Source organism: Brachycentrus maculatus, unplaced genomic scaffold, assembly GCF_059751285.1.
Source record: "Brachycentrus maculatus isolate JH-2025_06_01 unplaced genomic scaffold, ASM5975128v1 h1tg000107l, whole genome shotgun sequence".
Taxonomy (NCBI): domain Eukaryota; kingdom Metazoa; phylum Arthropoda; class Insecta; order Trichoptera; family Brachycentridae; genus Brachycentrus; species Brachycentrus maculatus.
The window spans coordinates 363,747-382,725 of NW_028280860.1; the positions used below are offsets into that span (position 1 = coordinate 363,747).

Here is an 18,979-nt window from a genome sequence, read left to right on the forward strand (position 1 = left end):
ATTGGCATTTATATACTGGTTCGAATGATATATATTATGAAGAGATTGTTACGTATAAGTAGTTTAACAAAAATATCAATTGAAAGGATACGAACAATAACGTATAATTAATATCCATGTTTAATCAAGGAATATTTAAATGGATTGTCTGATTTTAACCGGTGTTCGAAAATGATGCGGAATGCATCGAAACACATGTCACAATATGTAGATTTTAAGAACTAGTGGTATTAACTTAGTAAAACTTAAACTAAAAGTGGATAGATTTCACCACAAAGCGATGCAAAGTAATACATAAAGGAATGCGTCGAAACATGTGTTACAATAGACTTTAAGAAATCGTGGTAATTATCGAGTAAACTTAAATTAAAAATGGATAGATTTAACTACAAAATGACTGCCGAATCAATTATTCAAATGATTTTTAACTGTTTACCATATACTGTTACTGTCATAGTAATTGTATTGTCATAATAATGCTTAATTTAATATTTCTCCAAATATTCAATTTTCCTCCACTTTGAATCTTGATTTGTATATCGAATAAAATTACTTGATTGTTTTGGGTTTTATCATATTGTTTAATCTTTTTTTAAAAATCCAATCAAATATGCCTTCTTATGGAATAACTATATAAGTACATATTGATTGGAAAAATTAAACTTTATAATATAAAAATCAGTATTTAAAAAATAATGAAACAAAATATTTTAATAGTACGTGCTTATATTTATTAGCTCTTATGGTCTTTATTATCTCTTTTGTTATACTATATTTTCAATGTATAAAATAAAATCAACCAATACAGAAAATTTTGTTGAATGAAATATTCTTTATACATATTATATAATATATAATATACATATTATTGTATATCTTTTGTAAAAAAAAAAAATTTTATGATTATAATAAAAGCCATTTTATATAAATAACAGGTAAGCTCTTATAATTAAAAATATCAATTCCCGAATGTTTGGCCATGATAACGCAGAAATATTTCTTATTTTTAAAAATCTAATTAGTTAGCACACCAACATTTTTTATACGTGACCATTCATTCTCGTGTTTGCAATTTTTATTACTGTACTATTTGAACAGTTTATTGATATCACAGGTCTAGCTCGTAAAGCTGTGGCCTAAAAATGCCACATGCAACAGGAAAATAAAATAAAAATTATGGCATATTGACGAAAACCATTTCGTTTTCAAATGTTTTGAAATAGAATATCAAGCTTGGCCATAGTTTGCTACAAATACAAAAAATTGTAAAGTTTGAAATGGGATAGTATTTATTGATATGATAAAACAATTCAAGTATAACACAAAATAACCAATCAAAATTAATGTAAATTAAGATTATTCTAGCTATGAGAAGGAAAATAATCATATTATTTTTTTACATCTCATCAAAGATGAAGAAAAATATGGAAGTCTGGGCATTTACTCAAACCAGCCTATAATGGTCGTCAGCCCCGTAAATTCCATATTCTTCTTCATCTTTAATGAGATGTCAAAAAATAATATGAAAATAACTCCTGTAATTGGAGATAATCCAGATTTTGTGAACAAGTATTTGGACATTAACTAAAATGTTGTAAGGAAAATAATCCACCAATAATTATTTTTAAGATCATTCACATAAGGGACTGCTAAATATTGATGATCGGTTTCATTTTATCTTATATATTATTAAATCAAACACAGATTTTTTGAGTCTACTAAGTTGTATTTTATTAACAAAAAACACATAAAAAATTATATTGTGACAATTGTTTCGCCTTGTTAGGGCATTATCAAACGATATTCGTTTGATAATGCCCTAACAAGGCGAAACAATTGTCACAATATAATTTTTTATGTGTTTTTTGTTAATAAAATACAACTTAGTAGACTCAAAAAATCTGTGTTTGATTTAAAATTAATACATAAATTAAAATGGAGTTCTACAAATTAAACGCCAAGTCAATAAATAACATTTTATACATTCATATATATAAATATATATATATATATATATATATATATATATATATATATATATATATATATATATATATCTCTATATATATATATATATATATATATATATATATATATACATATATATATATATATATATATATATATATATATATATATATATATATATATATATATATATATATATATATATATATATATATATATATATATATATATATATATATATATATATATATATATATATATATATATATATATATATATATATATATATATATATATATATATATCTACATATATTTATGTAATTATTTTTAAAATACATAAGTAATCTTTCGCATGTAAATTTTTGTATCACATTTTGAATGAAATTAATTATCGGGACCAAAAGTTTTCAGAAAATGGAGGAGTTTTCGCAATGATATTACTGAATACTTCGCATCAGCGAATCCTTTGGTCTTACTTGGAGTGGAAAAATGAGGTAGAATTGGCCAGCAATATTACGAATAACTTTTTAATACACTTAATACCTACGAGAAACATAATTTACGGATGAAATTTTTTGCTGGAGGTGTAAAATTTGTATGAGATAATTTTGCGCAATACAAAAAAGGAATCGTGATGTAATAAAAACTTTTTTTTTCGAAATTTTCTGATTTTTCGTATTGTGAGTTCAATACAATAAGGCGGTTAGTGAATCTTTCTGTTCTTTTAATGGGAATAACTATACATTATAATTTGCGTATATGAAATTTTGCTTTTCTCAATTGGAAAAACACTTCATCAACGTTTTAAAACTTATCTACGTTACCCTCAGCATAACATTTTAATTAATGTGGGTATTAAAAAAAACAACAATATTTAAAACGATTTTTGGGTATACAGTTATTTTAGTATACTAACGTTGGGTGATTTGAGATTAAAAAAATGCAATGAATAAGCAGTATCTCAATTTCTTTATTAATTAAAATTTAACTGTCAGTTTGCTTAAAATTTTAAACCTCCAAAAATTAATAACCGATTTCATTGAAATTTCGATACAACATTGAACTTGAATTCTCCCGTGTTTTTATCAGTGCAATTAAAAACATTTTTGTTCAATAAATTACTGCTATGGCAGCGCCATCTGTAGAATGTAACAACAATACATGTTAAACCAAATATTGTCACTAAACATTTTCAGTTTCTTTTTTTTATTGTGTCACAAGCGTTGTAAATTTATACGCATCAAAAAAAAATCTTCATTATTTTTAAGTTAACCAGACTGAGCCACAATGTGTAGGCCAGTACAGTTATAGCTCCTTGCTAAAATTATATTTAATTTGATTCAATCGTGTAAGTATTTTGCGCAATTTTTACCTCAAATTAGTTGAACAAACATCTGTTCATATTCCTAGAAAACAGCTAAAGTACTCATTACTAATTATTTCTTCTTAACAACATTTTGAGTGTGTCCAAATACTTGTTCACAAAATCTGGATTATCTCCAATTACAGGAGTGATTTTCATATCATTTTTTGACATCTCATCAAAGATGAAGAAGAATATGGAAGTCTGGGCATTTACGGGGCTTACGACCGTCATAGGCTGGTTACACGTGTGTAAAGTGATCACTTAAACAAGCCTATGACGGTCGTAAGCCCCGTAAATGCCCAGACTTCCATATTCTTCTTCATCTTTAATGTGATGTCAAAAAATAATATTTCTTCTCAACATGAGAAGTAAGAAACATCAAGTTATGTATTTCGAACATCAAACAAAACTATTCTAAGATGTTAAGCAATCATCGTTTTCTGGACCAGAATACAACCTATTCACATAACAATCAATCAAGAGTGTTTAACAGAGTCTATAAAAACATTTATTTTCATTGTAAATTAAACTTTTATGGCTCAGCCAACAGAAGTATCCCCAATAATTATGCTTTCCTCGCCATGTTTAAGCCCGAGATTAATTCGAGAGCTTTAGTTTGGAATGACTTATAGAACCACGTGTTCTGTGTCAAGAGACACATGGGTGGTCTTGATCTATGTAGAATACTCGAATGAATCTATTATACTTATGTTAGATACAAAAATGTCTCCACGGTTGAAATGCTTTTAAAAACATCGTCCTAGGAAAATGAACAGAAAAAAATAAGAATAATTTAACCTTAATGGTAAAACAATAATTCAACTTCATTTATTTTATGATACACATAGTTCTTCTTCTTCTAACTTTTATTTACACCCAATATTGCTTAGGGCACTGCATCGTATTTTTTTTTATTTGTTCGGGAATTGAACAGCTTTATATTTTAAAAAAATATACAATAAAAAATAGTTACACTTACAAAATAAAGCCAATTAAACAATTACACATTTATGTTATATTACAATGATTAAAGAAAACACTTGTTTTTTACCACTTGAGTTTAAAAACAAGTGTTTTCTTTAATCATTGTAACATGTCTTACCACAAAGTTAATGCCGAAGCAATAAATAAAATATGTTTTATTAACTTTTAAAAAGAGATAAAAATATTTAAAAAAAAGAGTGGGAGTGTACGAGTGAGGATGGGAGTAAAATGGTAAGGGAATGGTTAAAAAAAAAATTGCAGGAAGGGTATTTACCCAGTGTTTTCATGATCCTTATACTTTCAAAAATTTTAAATATTTGATTACTACAAGATTTTTTCCAGCCTCTCGCTGCTCCTGTTTCCAGCTGTATTCTTATCATATATTCGTTTAACTGTTTTCCTCACTCATTCGTTCCGCATATCCAAACCATATCAACTCACCTTATTTAATTTGATTTGATAATGCTTATCTTAACATTGCATTGTTTTCTTATCTAACCATTCGAACATCTATCGTACATCGTTTTGCCGCACATAGCAAGTGAAACTTAAATAAGACTTAATAAATAAGGATATATTTTGTTCGGCAAAGTTTTAGTATGAGATGCGTTAAATCATTTATAAATCCTTGTAATATTTTTTGAAGACAAAACTTAGTGAAAAATAAAGTAGAACAATTAATAAAAAAAAATAAGTTTTACTAGGTAAATACCATTAACTCTTATAATGTATTGTGACACGTGTTTCGATGTATTCAGCATAACTTTTTCATTTAAACACGTGTCATAATAGATTGTATGAAAAAGTGGTATTAACTAAGTAAAACTTAAACTTAAAAAAAAATATAGATTTCGCTACGATGTCACCACCGAATCAATTTATGAAATAATCAAAACAATATCTATTTCTTGGCCACATTTTCATAGAATTAATTACTATCCCCTTGGCATTTTCAAAACCCGGAAATTGTTAGGAAGAAAGTTAACCAAAGCGTGTAAAAAGGTACCGGAAATATTTCCGCCAAGTTTAGAGTAAAATATATTTGCATTTAATTTAAGGATCCATTCTTCACTTGTTTGCGACTGGAACGTTTCTCCTTGTAAGCTATTCTTACTTGCATGGCCGGGCTTCCCAATATATTAGTGTTTATTTTATTGCTGGCAAAAACAAAACTTGGGTGACTGCCTTAATTATGTGCGGTTTTACCGGTTTCGTTACAAAACATTCGCCAACATCTGTATAGAGAAATAAAATATATTCCCTTATTTTCCTTGCTCCTCCCCGTACTAAGGAAGCCGGAAGAGAGATTTTACTTTTTTTTACTTCCGTGAAGTACCTACTAAGCTACTTGCGGTTTTCCAAACTATGGCCCTATTATTTTTCTGACAATTGAAACTTTATAATAAATATTAATATGAACTGACAAATTCTTTAATATGTTTATATGTACACAGACACATATATATTTATACATATATATATAAACATATATATATATATATATATATATATATATATATATATATATATATATATATATATATATATATATATATATATATATATACATAAATATATATTTATATATACATATATGTATACATATATATATATATAAATATATATATATATATATATATATATATATATATATATATATATATATATATATATATATATATATATATATATATATATATATATATATATATATATATATATATATATATATATATATATATATATATATAAATATATATTTATATATACATATATATATATATATATATATAAATAAACATATATATATATATATATATATAAATATATTTATACATATATATATATATATATATATATATATATATATATATATATATATATATATATATATATATATATATATATATATATATATATATATATATATATATATATTTATATGTATATATATATATATATATATATATATATATATATATATAGAGAGAGAGAGAGAGAGAGAGAGAGTTTAATATTTCAATACAAAGATTCGTACAATTATTGGTATTAAAATACAACAAAAAACATAAACCTAAGTATCCAATATTTCAGTCATGAATAATTTATTCAGGCTAAATTGAATATGAGGGCGGGCGCTCTTGGCCCAATAAGTCATTTTAGCTAGCTAAAAATCTTTAAAAAATATTTTTACTAAAAATATATTTCTTATATTAATAAGAAACAAATTAACCATACTCGTTTACGTAGGTAAACAAATTCAGAAGTTGATCAAATCACATGGTTTCATATTGTGACAGTTTTTCAATGAGTTTCATAGCTTCCATAATCCTTATTTTAAACATTAATTTCTAAATACAGCAATAATAAATTAACAGCAAGGGTCTTCAAAATTTCTTCGTATTATCGTTTCGCGTATTTCACCCTGCGTATTTTGCATGCTGTTTTTATTGCTTATGTGTATTGCTCAATATCATAAAATCAAGGCACTTATATATCTCATACGTATATATTTTCCATTTATTATTCAGGCGATATTTTTAATTTACACTCGTAAAACTTAAGTGCTTATTTAACTATTAACAATGATTAAGATCACTTTATGGCAATCTAATAAACACAACCCTTGATATAAATACAACCGGGTATAAATATTTGAATTACCTCGAGAAAGTTCTAAAAACAGCCCACACTAAAAATTAAAGTTATTGAAAGAAACCTACTACCTAAAAATACCTACCTAAAAATTAATGAAAGATACCTACATATGAAATCATTTGAGTTATTTAATTCTAGATAACTTAACTTTATTTGTAGATACACAGTAACCAAACATTCGTCAGGAGGACTACGCAATAAAAAACGTGAAAATTATCAAAAGTATTTATCAAAAATAGTAACTGGTTACATGACATTTAAGATTGGTTTATCAGGAATGAATGTAAGAGATATTTAAAAACAAATCACTATTTCGTAAACAAAGCCTGGCGGGTGCGGGGTGCAGGAAAGTAAATGCACTTGACTTTTTTGGAGAAGGGCGTCGTCGCGTGGACGAATGTTTAGTTATCTAGGGTTAAAATACTTATACCTGCTTCGTAGGATTCAAAGAAAGGGATTTTTCAAATGAAATGAATCAATAAGCTGTTACCGCGTTTTCCATTAAAGGTTCTGCCTTTTTTCATCCAGCCGTCCTTACCTTTTTCTTTCTTTTCAATAATGACAGCCAAAAAACAAAAAAAGGTCCAATTCTCGAGACGTTTTAATATCCGAAAACAACTTTTTCGATAAATTAGGGATGAAAGAAGCACTCGGCTTTCTTTTTGTGAAGCCACTCATTGTTTTGTTGAAGAAGTCCATTTCATAAGAGCTTAGAACATCGGATAAAATTCAAATTTTGTTCAACGGTTCAGGTATTTCTATCTCGTGAAATTTTTTTTACATTAAAAAAAAGTATGTAGAGACCCGGGCTATGATCAAAATAAACTGAAAACAAAATTACAACAATTTTTTTTTTTAAGTTCTTTGTTATATTTTAATGATATTAGTTTTATTTATACAACAGAATTCAAACCTTTGTACCTACGTACATATGATAAAATCCAAAAAATTGTTATCTTTAAATTATAACACTTGAATTGAATAGATAAAAGCGTTGAAAGATATTTTTGGCAATCTCTCTATTCTTCTGGCATATATTTTTTTTTCAAATATTTACATAATTTTTTAATAAATTTAATATTTTATAAATCATTTAAACAATACTATTATTTTCGACAACTACAACAACTTGTATGAGTACGTACACAATCCTCAGCTGCTATTTTCGTTTTACTATTTCTATTCCATTTCCTTTTCTGCGTAATGTCTTCTTCTCTGTGCTCCTTCACACATGTCATCTGTATCTTATAAAACACTACACGCCTAGTTTTATATATCTGTAATCCAAGACTGTTTACCTGGCATTCATATGATTGACGAAAATAGCGCCGCTCAATGTGATGCAGTGATCAATGTATCATTTTGTGCACATAGGGGTTAAAAGTGGTATCGGGTTGTGGTCCAGTGGTTAGTTCCGCGGACTCTTAAGTCAGAGTTTCTCGGTTCGAACCCACTCTACCACAATTTGATACCTATTTCTAATAATGAGCTGCTTAGGCTTACAGAAATAGTATGAAATTGAAATATTTATGAAAATAATAAAAACATGAATATTTATCTTTTTTTAAACAAATAATAAAAAAAACCCTTATCCGCACCCCAATGGTGCACAGGGCACTGTGTCTTATAAACGCAGTGTTATCATGATCGTTTTACACATGAAGGCAAGGTGATCAGCCCTCCGCTTCAGGTACCAGTCCATGGTAATATTGAATAAATATTAAAGTGAAAAAGTTACTAATATTTATTTTTACCCCCCTTGGGAATCAAACCCGGGACCTCCAGAACGGTAACCGAGCGTGCTGACCATTACACTACGTAGCCGGACAAAAACAAAAAGAAAGTAAAACAAATATATTCTGACTCTATTTTGGATGAAATGGAAATAAGTAAATATTTAATAAATGTTTTTTACTGAAAACCGGTTGTGCGAATATATGACAGGAAGAAATTCGTTTTCGGTGTATAAAATGACCTTTAATAAGTTTTACGTGAAGGCAACTTATAACACGTTTTGCGATCGTAAAGAAAGTTAATCTGCAAATGGTACAATATTTCTACGCAAATTCAATTGAGTAAATATAATCCTCCATTGAAATAAAACCTTATTCGTTGGAATTTCCTCACACTGGTAAATCAACTCGGGCACAATTCTAACGGAATTAAATATTCCATATCAGTGAAAAGGCCTCATTTTCCTTAACATGGCCCATAAAAGAAGATCAAATGACAACTACTGACGTAAAAGGATACTTAGACGAGATATTATTGATTTTTTTAACCCTGCGAACACAGCGGAAAATCTTTTTATTACATATAAAGCAATAAAATTTCATAAAACGGAATATTGATCAGGATCAGACATAAACGGTTACTTTATATCGCAGCATAAAGTTTTATTATTCTCAAACTGTTTGTTATATGCTGTCTAAATTATAAAAAAACTTTTTTCACCCTATTGCGTGAAATGTTTCCTGGATTGTACGGTAATTTTAATTTTAACTATTAGTGATTTTTTTCCTCTAAAATTTATTAACGATCACTCTGGACTTGAATAGCTGGACTGATCACCTTGGCTCATGTAATTAAAGTAATTAAAGATCAAAATAACACTCACTGTTAATTACTTCGATACAATTCAAGTTTACATTATGTCGCCTGATGCGGTGCCCTATACACCATTGGGAACGGATAAGGTTTAGAAGAAGAAGAATTGTGGTAGCATGTGTATATACGAATACTCAAAAAAACTTTTTGTGTGTTCGATATGTACATATCTATCTCTGAAGATGTCAAGGTGCTTGTTGAAATCGGTAGGAATAAAGAATCAATAATATAAGCTGAGAAAACAAAGTTTGAGTTTTATTTTATAAAGTTTATAAAATGTGCCTTAAAGCATCTGCAAAAAACATTTATAAAATGTATTTTTACCCTTAATTACTAGATCATAATTTATTAAAATTCTACAGAACGCAATTTACCTCATTTCTAATCCAGTGTATTTCATAACTTAAAATCAACCCATGGATCTCATGTTTACTACATAATAATAACGAATTATTTTACGAAGTTGACTTTTTAGTTATATTCATTTTTAAAATACAAAATTGTTAACTTAAGCGGATATTTTTTTATAAAATTTAAAACCAGGATTTTAAAATGCAAACCTAGAGCAAAAAGATTTTGATACAATCAATTCGTATGCATTGTTAAAAACATTTTGAAAAGTCTTGATTTGACATTGAGATTGTTTTGTTTTAAAGACATGGTAACAAACAAAATATTTTACTTGACGTGTTGCTATTATAATAAATATCACATAATTTTTAGTGTTATTATACTATTTAAGGATTTCAAGGTGTGTTAAAACATTATGAAAATTAAAATTAAAAACAAACGCCACGCCAAACAACTATAAATTCCTATTAATTTATATTTTTTTCGTATTTTACCAGTATAAAGACTAGTACATACAAACGCATATTACAGCTACAAATTTCAATAATAAAAATAATATTTTCAAAACAAAAATACTCTACAACTAATACCTTATTATCTAAAAAAAAGATATTTTGTTTGAATTCTCTTATCGATATTTAAATATAAAAATTGAACACTTGTATGAAACCACTTTTTGAGTTTATTTACTTCACCCCCTATCTTACTTCCTCCGTTTATTACCACACCCTTCTGTATCAGTACATAGATTACGTACTGATTGTTTACCAGATTATATTTTCACCTACTGATGAGAACATTTATGTAGAGTACTCGAAATTAGTTGTATTTACTTTGTATATCAAAAGCATTGTAAACTTTGTGGTATGGTAAAAAACACTCTCCTATCATTTATCGTTCACTTTGTGTAAAACCACTTAAAAATACTACTTCATGACTACCGGTTACCACTCTGATTCCTTTATCTTATCTTTCTCTCTTTCAAAGAAAATTATAAAAAACAATAATTTTTTAATAAATATGAAACTGTAGCAATTACATATCGCCCACTCCTTTCAAGAACGTCATAAATCAAAAAACTTGATTTTTCAGGAGAACGTTTTTAAAGTTTAAAAATATAATACAATGTAATAAAAATAAATATCAAGTCACTTATTGAACTTTTTACTGTGCAACAGATCTTTTTAGGTAAAACCTGAAGGTTTTTTCTCCATTTGAAAAATATTAAATATATTTAAAAAAATAATTAAACAAAACCTTTTCTTCAAAATGCAAAAACAACACTTTCTGCCCTGTAGCGGGTAAATATTAAGTTAAAAATATGCCGCTTTTGCTGGGATGTAGTACATTTTCTGGGCATTCCGAAAACATGCACAACTCAAAATTCACGATTTTTGATTTATGACGTTCTTGAAAGGAGTGAGCGATATATTATAAGTCTACATTTAATCTGATGATGGAAAAGTTATTCCAATGAAGCGTTAAATGGTACTATATAAAGTGAACGATGAATGAAATAGAGAGTTTTAGTTGTGTTTACATTAGTAAACTAATCTCATTCAAGTGATTTTTTTTTCTTTTTTAAATTATTATGTTATTTTATGCAATTACAATATCAATAATATATGTTAATGCTAGGCTTTTTAGCAATCGATATCTTATAAATTGGGAAAATTTGAATGACTTACCATCAAATACGAAGACACTGTAGACTAGTAGGTAGAGAACTAAACGAATCAGTTCCATCATGTTGCTTGGGTTATGTTAAGGCAGTCTTTGTTCATCACCACATTTTAAATTTCTTTACAAAAACTTGGCACTAATCAACAAAGTTTCTCTTGTCGAGTCTGAGCCGCAGTGACGCTCCAGCCATCTTAATGTCCCCTCGTCGTCGTTTAACATCTTACATCATTTTATATTGTTCTCACACGGTACATGTTTCAGAAACTTGGTATTAATACATTGTCTTTCGAGTTCGTGTTTTATCAAATCTGCGCGTCCTTGTAAGTTCCTTACGCCTCTGGAAGATAAAATACTGTTGCTATATTGAGCTATGCAATACAAACATATATATTATTTATAGATTTGGCGTTTAATTTGTACTCCATTTTCATTTATATATTAATTGTAAAAATCAAGCACTGATTTTCAAAGTATAATAAATTGTATTGTTTTCTCCCGTAAATTAAATTTTACGAGGTCTCAACCATAGATGGTACCGAGAACTTGAATAAGAAAGAGGGTGTCAATTGACACTTCTGAAATTTGAGTAGTGTCATTGTTTATCATAGGTAGAATGGTGAATGTTACATTGTATAAATTGATCACTTAAACCAGCCAATGATAGGTCGTAAGCCCAATAAATACACAGACTTCCATATTTTTATTCGTCTTTGTATTAAATATAAAATTTAAACTATTTTGACTTTGTTAACGCGTAATCTATTCTTTATTTGTTTCAGTTGGTTCATAGGCTATAAATAATTATAGCCTAAATTTGTTTTTATTTTGTATCATAATGATGGCTCAAAATACGGCAAACTGCACCACAAGCCTCTTTATTTCCTAGAAAAAAATCGTAAAATGGGACAGAATATTTCGCTCACTCCTTTCAAGAACGTCATAAATCAAAAATCGACAATTTTCAGTTGTGCATGTTTTCGGAATACCCAAATAATGTACTATATCCCAGCAAAAGAAGCATATTTTTAACTTAAAATTTACCCCCTACAGGGCAGAAAATGTTGTTTTTGCATTTTGAAGAAAATGTATTATTTAATTATTTTTTTAAATATACTATTGTAAATAATTTTCAAATGGAGAAAAAACCTTCAGGTTCTACCTTAAAAGATCTATTGCACAGTAAAGAGTTTAAAAAGAGGCTTGATATTTATTTTTAAAACATTGTATTATATTTATAAATTTTAAAAATGATCTCCTGAAAAATCATTTTTTTTTGTTTATGACTTTCTTGAAAGGAGTGCTCGATTTATAAACTTAAAATATCGAAATTCGATACTTCTTTTTGACCCTAGACTATGTTGAGTTAGGTCGAATAAAGGTTATTAAAAAATAATTAGATTCATTTTTATATCCACACCTTTCCTTAGTCGAATCATGCACGAGCATTATTATTTTGATATAATCTAATTACGGGCTAGTAAGCTAATTTTAATTTATTCAAATTTATTTCTAATGTAAGTGGGGACGATCGGCGAAGCAGAAAATTAGAAAAAAATCACGCATCTATCAAAAATTGTTAAGGGTTTTACAAAACCTAGCCTCAAATTTTACAATTTAAATGGACTGACGGTCCATAAGGACCGTCTGTCCATGTAATCTTCACATTCGTTTGAAAATGTCATAACTAGGCGAAACAATTGTCACAATATTGCCTTCTCCTTCCTGCAAAATCTATTTTTTTATATCATACCCTTATTTATCTCTGAATGTTTTTAATAGTAATTATAACATAAATGTGGAATTGCTTAATTGGCTTTATTTTTATTATTGTAACTTTATTTTTAATGTAATGTAATGTTTATTATTTTTAATGTAACTTTTGTTTAATATACACTTTTTTAAATGTAAAGCTGTACAATTCTCGAACAAAAAAACAATAAATAATATTAATTTTTATGTGTGTTTTTTTTAATTAAATACAACTTAGTAAACTCAAAAAAAACTGTGTTTGATTTAAAAACTAATACATAGCCTTGTTATTGTTTGCTCGCTACCTACAACAGTTAGATATTTCGCAATCATTTCGTTTCAATTGTGTGTTTTGTATTATAATTTATGCATTGTGGCTTATACATTCTAACATTGGGATGTTTTCCCCATTCATAAGCTGTGAAATATAGCCGGAAAGAGTAGATCAAACACACATTCAGAGACTTGACCGATGCATTTAATTTGACACGGTTTGGCGGCCAGCGACTACGCCATTTGTTAAACCTGAATATATTATATTTGAATCTAATTTTTAACATATTACACGGTCAGTGTCGTCACCCAATGAAATAAATTACTTCAATGGCATATTTATTTTGAGTATTTAGATATGCGTTCGCCTCTGTAGTGTAATGGTCAGCACGCTCGGCTACCGATCTGGAGGTCCCGAGTGCGATTCCCAAGGGGGGTCAAATAAATATAAGTGATATTTTCACACTGATATTTATTCAATATTACCCTGGACAGGTACCTGAACCGGAGGGCTGATCAGCTTTCCTTCATGTGTTTACGATCAAGATCACAGTCTGATATATAAAAAATGTAATTTCCTTTTACTTTTCACGTCTTGGGCATTATGTAAAAAAATATTGAAGGAGATTCATTATATCCAGACACTTTTGTATATACATATTAAAATTAAAATAATATTTTTTTTAGATACTCCTTATGCAATTTGTCCGTTATTATCCTGAAGAAAAAAATTAAAGCTCTATACATTTAAATCTTAAAAAAAATATATAAAAAAAACTATTATATCTTTTATTATATAACATTAAACCACGAGTGTAAGTCCCTTTCCAAGCACAAGAACACAGACTCTTTTATGGAGAGGCACAGCGAATCGAAATATAAAAGTTCTCCATATGTATAAATGATTCAAATGTATTATGTTATAAATAAAAATGTAAATATATTAAATGAATAAAAAAAATACAAAAATTATTTTCCTCCTATTTAGTGTAGGCAATTTTTCTTTTAAAACTATTAAAATCTTTGATTATATATAGGTACTAAACTTTTTGACAACTTCTTTTTATAACTAAATTTCAAACTATTCCAACATATTTAATTATTTTGTCAAAGAATTCATTCTCGCACGCCATATCGGAGGCGTTTGCTTAAGTATGTCTGTAAAGTTTGAAATTGATTGGAAATCACACAGCGCTTTAAAATTAGATCAAAAATACCGCTGACAAAACAAAACAAACTAAGTCTAATGTTAAAACAACGGTTATTTTCGGATAAAATTATTTATTGTTTAATAACAAGAATCATACCTTTTGAGCTTTAGGCGAGTGTCGAGTGTGAATGAGGTGTATGTAGTTCTCGTGTAGATAGGCATTTCCCCATATGAGTATAATCAAGGTTTTTTTTTAACAACAACAAAGTGTCTTTATCCTTTGAAAAATATATGTTTATCAAGCATTTACTGGTTTTTGATATCTCAAGACAGATAAAGAAGAATATGGATATCTGGGCTTTTACGGCCCTTACGACCGTCATAGGCTGGTTTAAATGATCACTTTACACACGTGTAATATTCACCAATTCTATCCATGTTGACAACCACACTTCTCAAATTCTTGGAATTTCTATAAATATGATCAGATTACAAAACATAGTGCTTGAATCACTAAAAAAATCTATTGGTGAAATGAAAGAAACTTTTAACTAAGCAGAAACTCTTTCATTTATATGTGAGGTTTGAATCCTGGATTATAATCACATACATGAGATTATTATTTGACCAGTTGATTTATTTATAACATTTTAAGTGTGTCCAAATATTTGTTCACAAATCTGTTTTTATTGGTAAATTTTCTGTAATTGTTTAAGAACAACTAAAATACCTTGATATGCAAAATATTACCCAATATACCTAAGTTTGACAATGCCATAACAAGGCAAAAGAATTGTCACAAATTTTATTTTTATGTGATTTTAATAATAAAATACAATTGAGTTGACTCTAAAAATGTTACGCATGGTTGTGCAGGAACATTTAGTGCATGTTGGTCTTCGGGTCGACCAAAAATCGCATGTGTTAAACGTTTTGTGTAGTTTTAAGTGTGTAAATGATGCTATGGTGGTGAAGGGTGGTATTGTTTGCATGCTATGGTATTGATTGTCCTGACGAAGAGACGGGTACGTCTCGAAACCGGTAGACATAAAAACCTCGGTGAGTGGTTACATACTAATGTTATAAACATTTTTGTAAAAAAATAAATATGTAAAAATGACTAACCACAATGTAAATGCTTTAAATATTAATAATATTGAGAAATATATGTGAATTAATTCGGAATGAATCTCATTTATGTTTAAACGGAATAAGCTAAACAAATACTTCACCAATTTCTTAACTGATGGCACCACAACCAACCATATTTTTTTTTTATTGTATTGAAAATCGTAACGACATATGAAAGGTTCTGAAACCATTGCATACATACGGGATTCAAAAATACATGCAATATGGAAAATCAATAAATGGGCAGAATGGTAAACGTTACACAAGTGTATAAAGTGATCATTTAAGCCAGCCAAATGTAAAGTCATAAGCCCTGGGAGGCTCAGACTTCCATCTTCTTTCATATAAGTCGGGTTATGGTCCCGAAGTTAGTGTCACGGAGTCTTAAGTCAGAGTTTCTCGGTTCGAACCCACTCTACCACAATTTGATACATATTTCTAATAATGAGCTGCTTAGGCTCACAGAAATAGTATGAAATGGAAATATTTCTGTAAATAATAAAAACACAAATATTTCTCTTTATTAAAAATAAAATAAAATAAAGAGGGGAACGTTTCAAATAAAGTTGATATACCTATAATACCAAAATATGTTTTGTTTTGTATTTGTTTGTACGTTTGTCATCAATTGATGAATTCCGTTGCTCTGAATATATTATTTAAGGCGTTAAATATATCAAACTTAACACTCTAAGCCGCCTTAATAAAATTACGAACATGTTTTGTACAATATAAGCCGGCAGTTGACGTGGTAAATGTTTCCCGGTAAGCCATCAAGTCTTCATTTAAATATTCCTGTCTCTATATTAAATAATGTTATTATTTTCGATTTATTTTCGAGGGATCTGTAGTGTAAACAAATATCGTTGAAATACCTAGAAAGGTAACAAGCAAAAGCTGTCTCGAAAAATAATGAAAAATATGTTTTTATTTGTTTAAACTTCTCGTACAGAATATAAATTTTATACGTTTTCGGGCTTAATGCTAAGAAGCGTCATCTTCCAATTAATTAAAAACGGGTTTTAACTTTTTCTGTCTCCACATATATACAATATCATTATATCATTATTTCGATTTATTTTTTAGGTATATCTAGTTTATCCAAATATCGTTGGCATGATGAAAATATATATTTACTTATTTAAAATTCTGGTACATAATATAAATATATTGCCAGGTTTATTGCTATGAAACAATATCTCCCAACTAACAAAAAACATGCTAGTTATAGTATTCAAAAGTTTGTGGCTTATATGATCGTTTGTAATTAGAGGGCAAACAGTGGCTTGTACATAAGTATTAACGAAAAAAAACATTTATCACCTACAATTAATTGCATTACAATTAAATAAATAATTACCAAATTAAATATTAAATGAACTATATATTTGTGAAAGCAAGTAAAGGAAGTAGGATCAGAAAAGAAGATGAGGGGGAGAGAAAGATAAAACCAAGGTGGAATGATATGATGGACAGTAAGGGTTACAATGATAGATAATATTTCAACAGTTTCTTAAAAGTCATCAATCACGGGATATTTTTAAGACACCGCAATTATTTTTTTTAATATATACGAAATGTGTGTGTATTTTTTAAATGTTTTGATATTTTAAAATCCGATAAATGGTCAAAAAACTTGCTACACGGGCTGTCATGTCTATTTGTTCATTTGTATAAAGGCATATATTTATGATTTATACATGGAATAATTAATGTAAATGAGAACATTATTTTGACCTATTTTCATATTTATATAACTCCCTTTTTTTTAAATGACAACTAAAAAATTGACATAAACCAAAAAATATATCACAATCTAAGCCATGGGTAAAACCGAGTAAAAACGTAAGGTGCGTATACAAATTCACGAACTTTAGCTTTTTATTAAAATCCCAATTAAAAACCCCTTTTGTAAAATGAGTTTGTTTACTCTCGTTATCGACATCAAATATATGATTAATATATAAGCAAAAGAAATATATTTATTTTTAATAAATGAAGGCATTTTCAGCCCCGTGGTCTTTGACAAATTGTATTCAATAATTAAATACGTTATCATACTCCCTACACAGAGGTATATTGATTGAGATGTCTCGTTTTACTGTATTATTACCTTATTACCTTATTTAGTTATATCGGAATTCAACAAATAAATTTGCCAAAATCGATATCAAATAACTGTGTATCGAATTGCCACTGATAAATTCTGTAATATGAACTCGTACAATTTCTCTAATAATATCGCTCGGAAATGTTATACATTGACCATAATATTGAGTACTGAATGTACCATAAACCGTGAACTATTTTGCCATGTTTAATAACTCATATACAATGTTTTTCAATATTTTAAACAAGGTATGGTAACTATATCATTATGACATTCCATGACTGCTTATTTTGATGTTCATAATAGTGATAGTAATCATTAGGTTGACTGTCAAATTGTTGTTGTTGTTTGTCTAATCTAAAAGTTGTCTAATTTTATTAAATATGAAATTTTAAAGTTAGTGACTGTATATTATATACGAGTATATATGTTCATTTATGATTTAACGTGTAACTTTTTACAAAATTATGAATTAATAATAACTACATTCTTGCGAATTGCATATATATTTTTAGACAATGTTAACTCTATGTATCCAAAATGTAAACATAAATCCAAAATAACAAATAGTATTTTTAAAAATATAAAATAAACTTGAATAGGCTCAACCATACAATGTCAGATTTAAGATAACTTTAGAAATATATTTCTGTAGGTACATGAAATAAAATAAAAAAGATAACTGCAATGAAATAGATTCGACAACGCTATAATGATGTTTAACAGTTTTTCAGGCTTTAAATCAGACTTAATCATTATACTCTATTTTTTTGCACCATATTTTTTGTTACATGCTGTAGGTATATTAAGTGCAAAAAATCGTTAATAAAATATTTTTAAATGCTTTTACATTAATAATAGAATGTAAGCATTTATAATACTTGCATTTCTTTAGAAATGTGAAATATATGTCATATTAGTAATTCAAATTATATATTTTTTATTAA

At 27.7% G+C, this 18,979-nt stretch overlaps 1 protein-coding gene across 1 annotated transcript in view; it reads right to left on the reverse strand.

The window, feature by feature from the left end:
• LOC148310090 (uncharacterized) overlaps positions 1-18,979 on the reverse strand; it is an 81,751-nt gene that overhangs the window by 62,280 nt on the left and 492 nt on the right. Inside the window, exon 2 of the mRNA XM_088259018.1 lies at positions 11,625-11,956. Coding sequence (XP_088115144.1) covers positions 11,625-11,685 — 61 coding nt within the window. The 5' untranslated portion in view covers positions 11,686-11,956. The remainder of the gene's footprint in view (positions 1-11,624; positions 11,957-18,979) is intronic.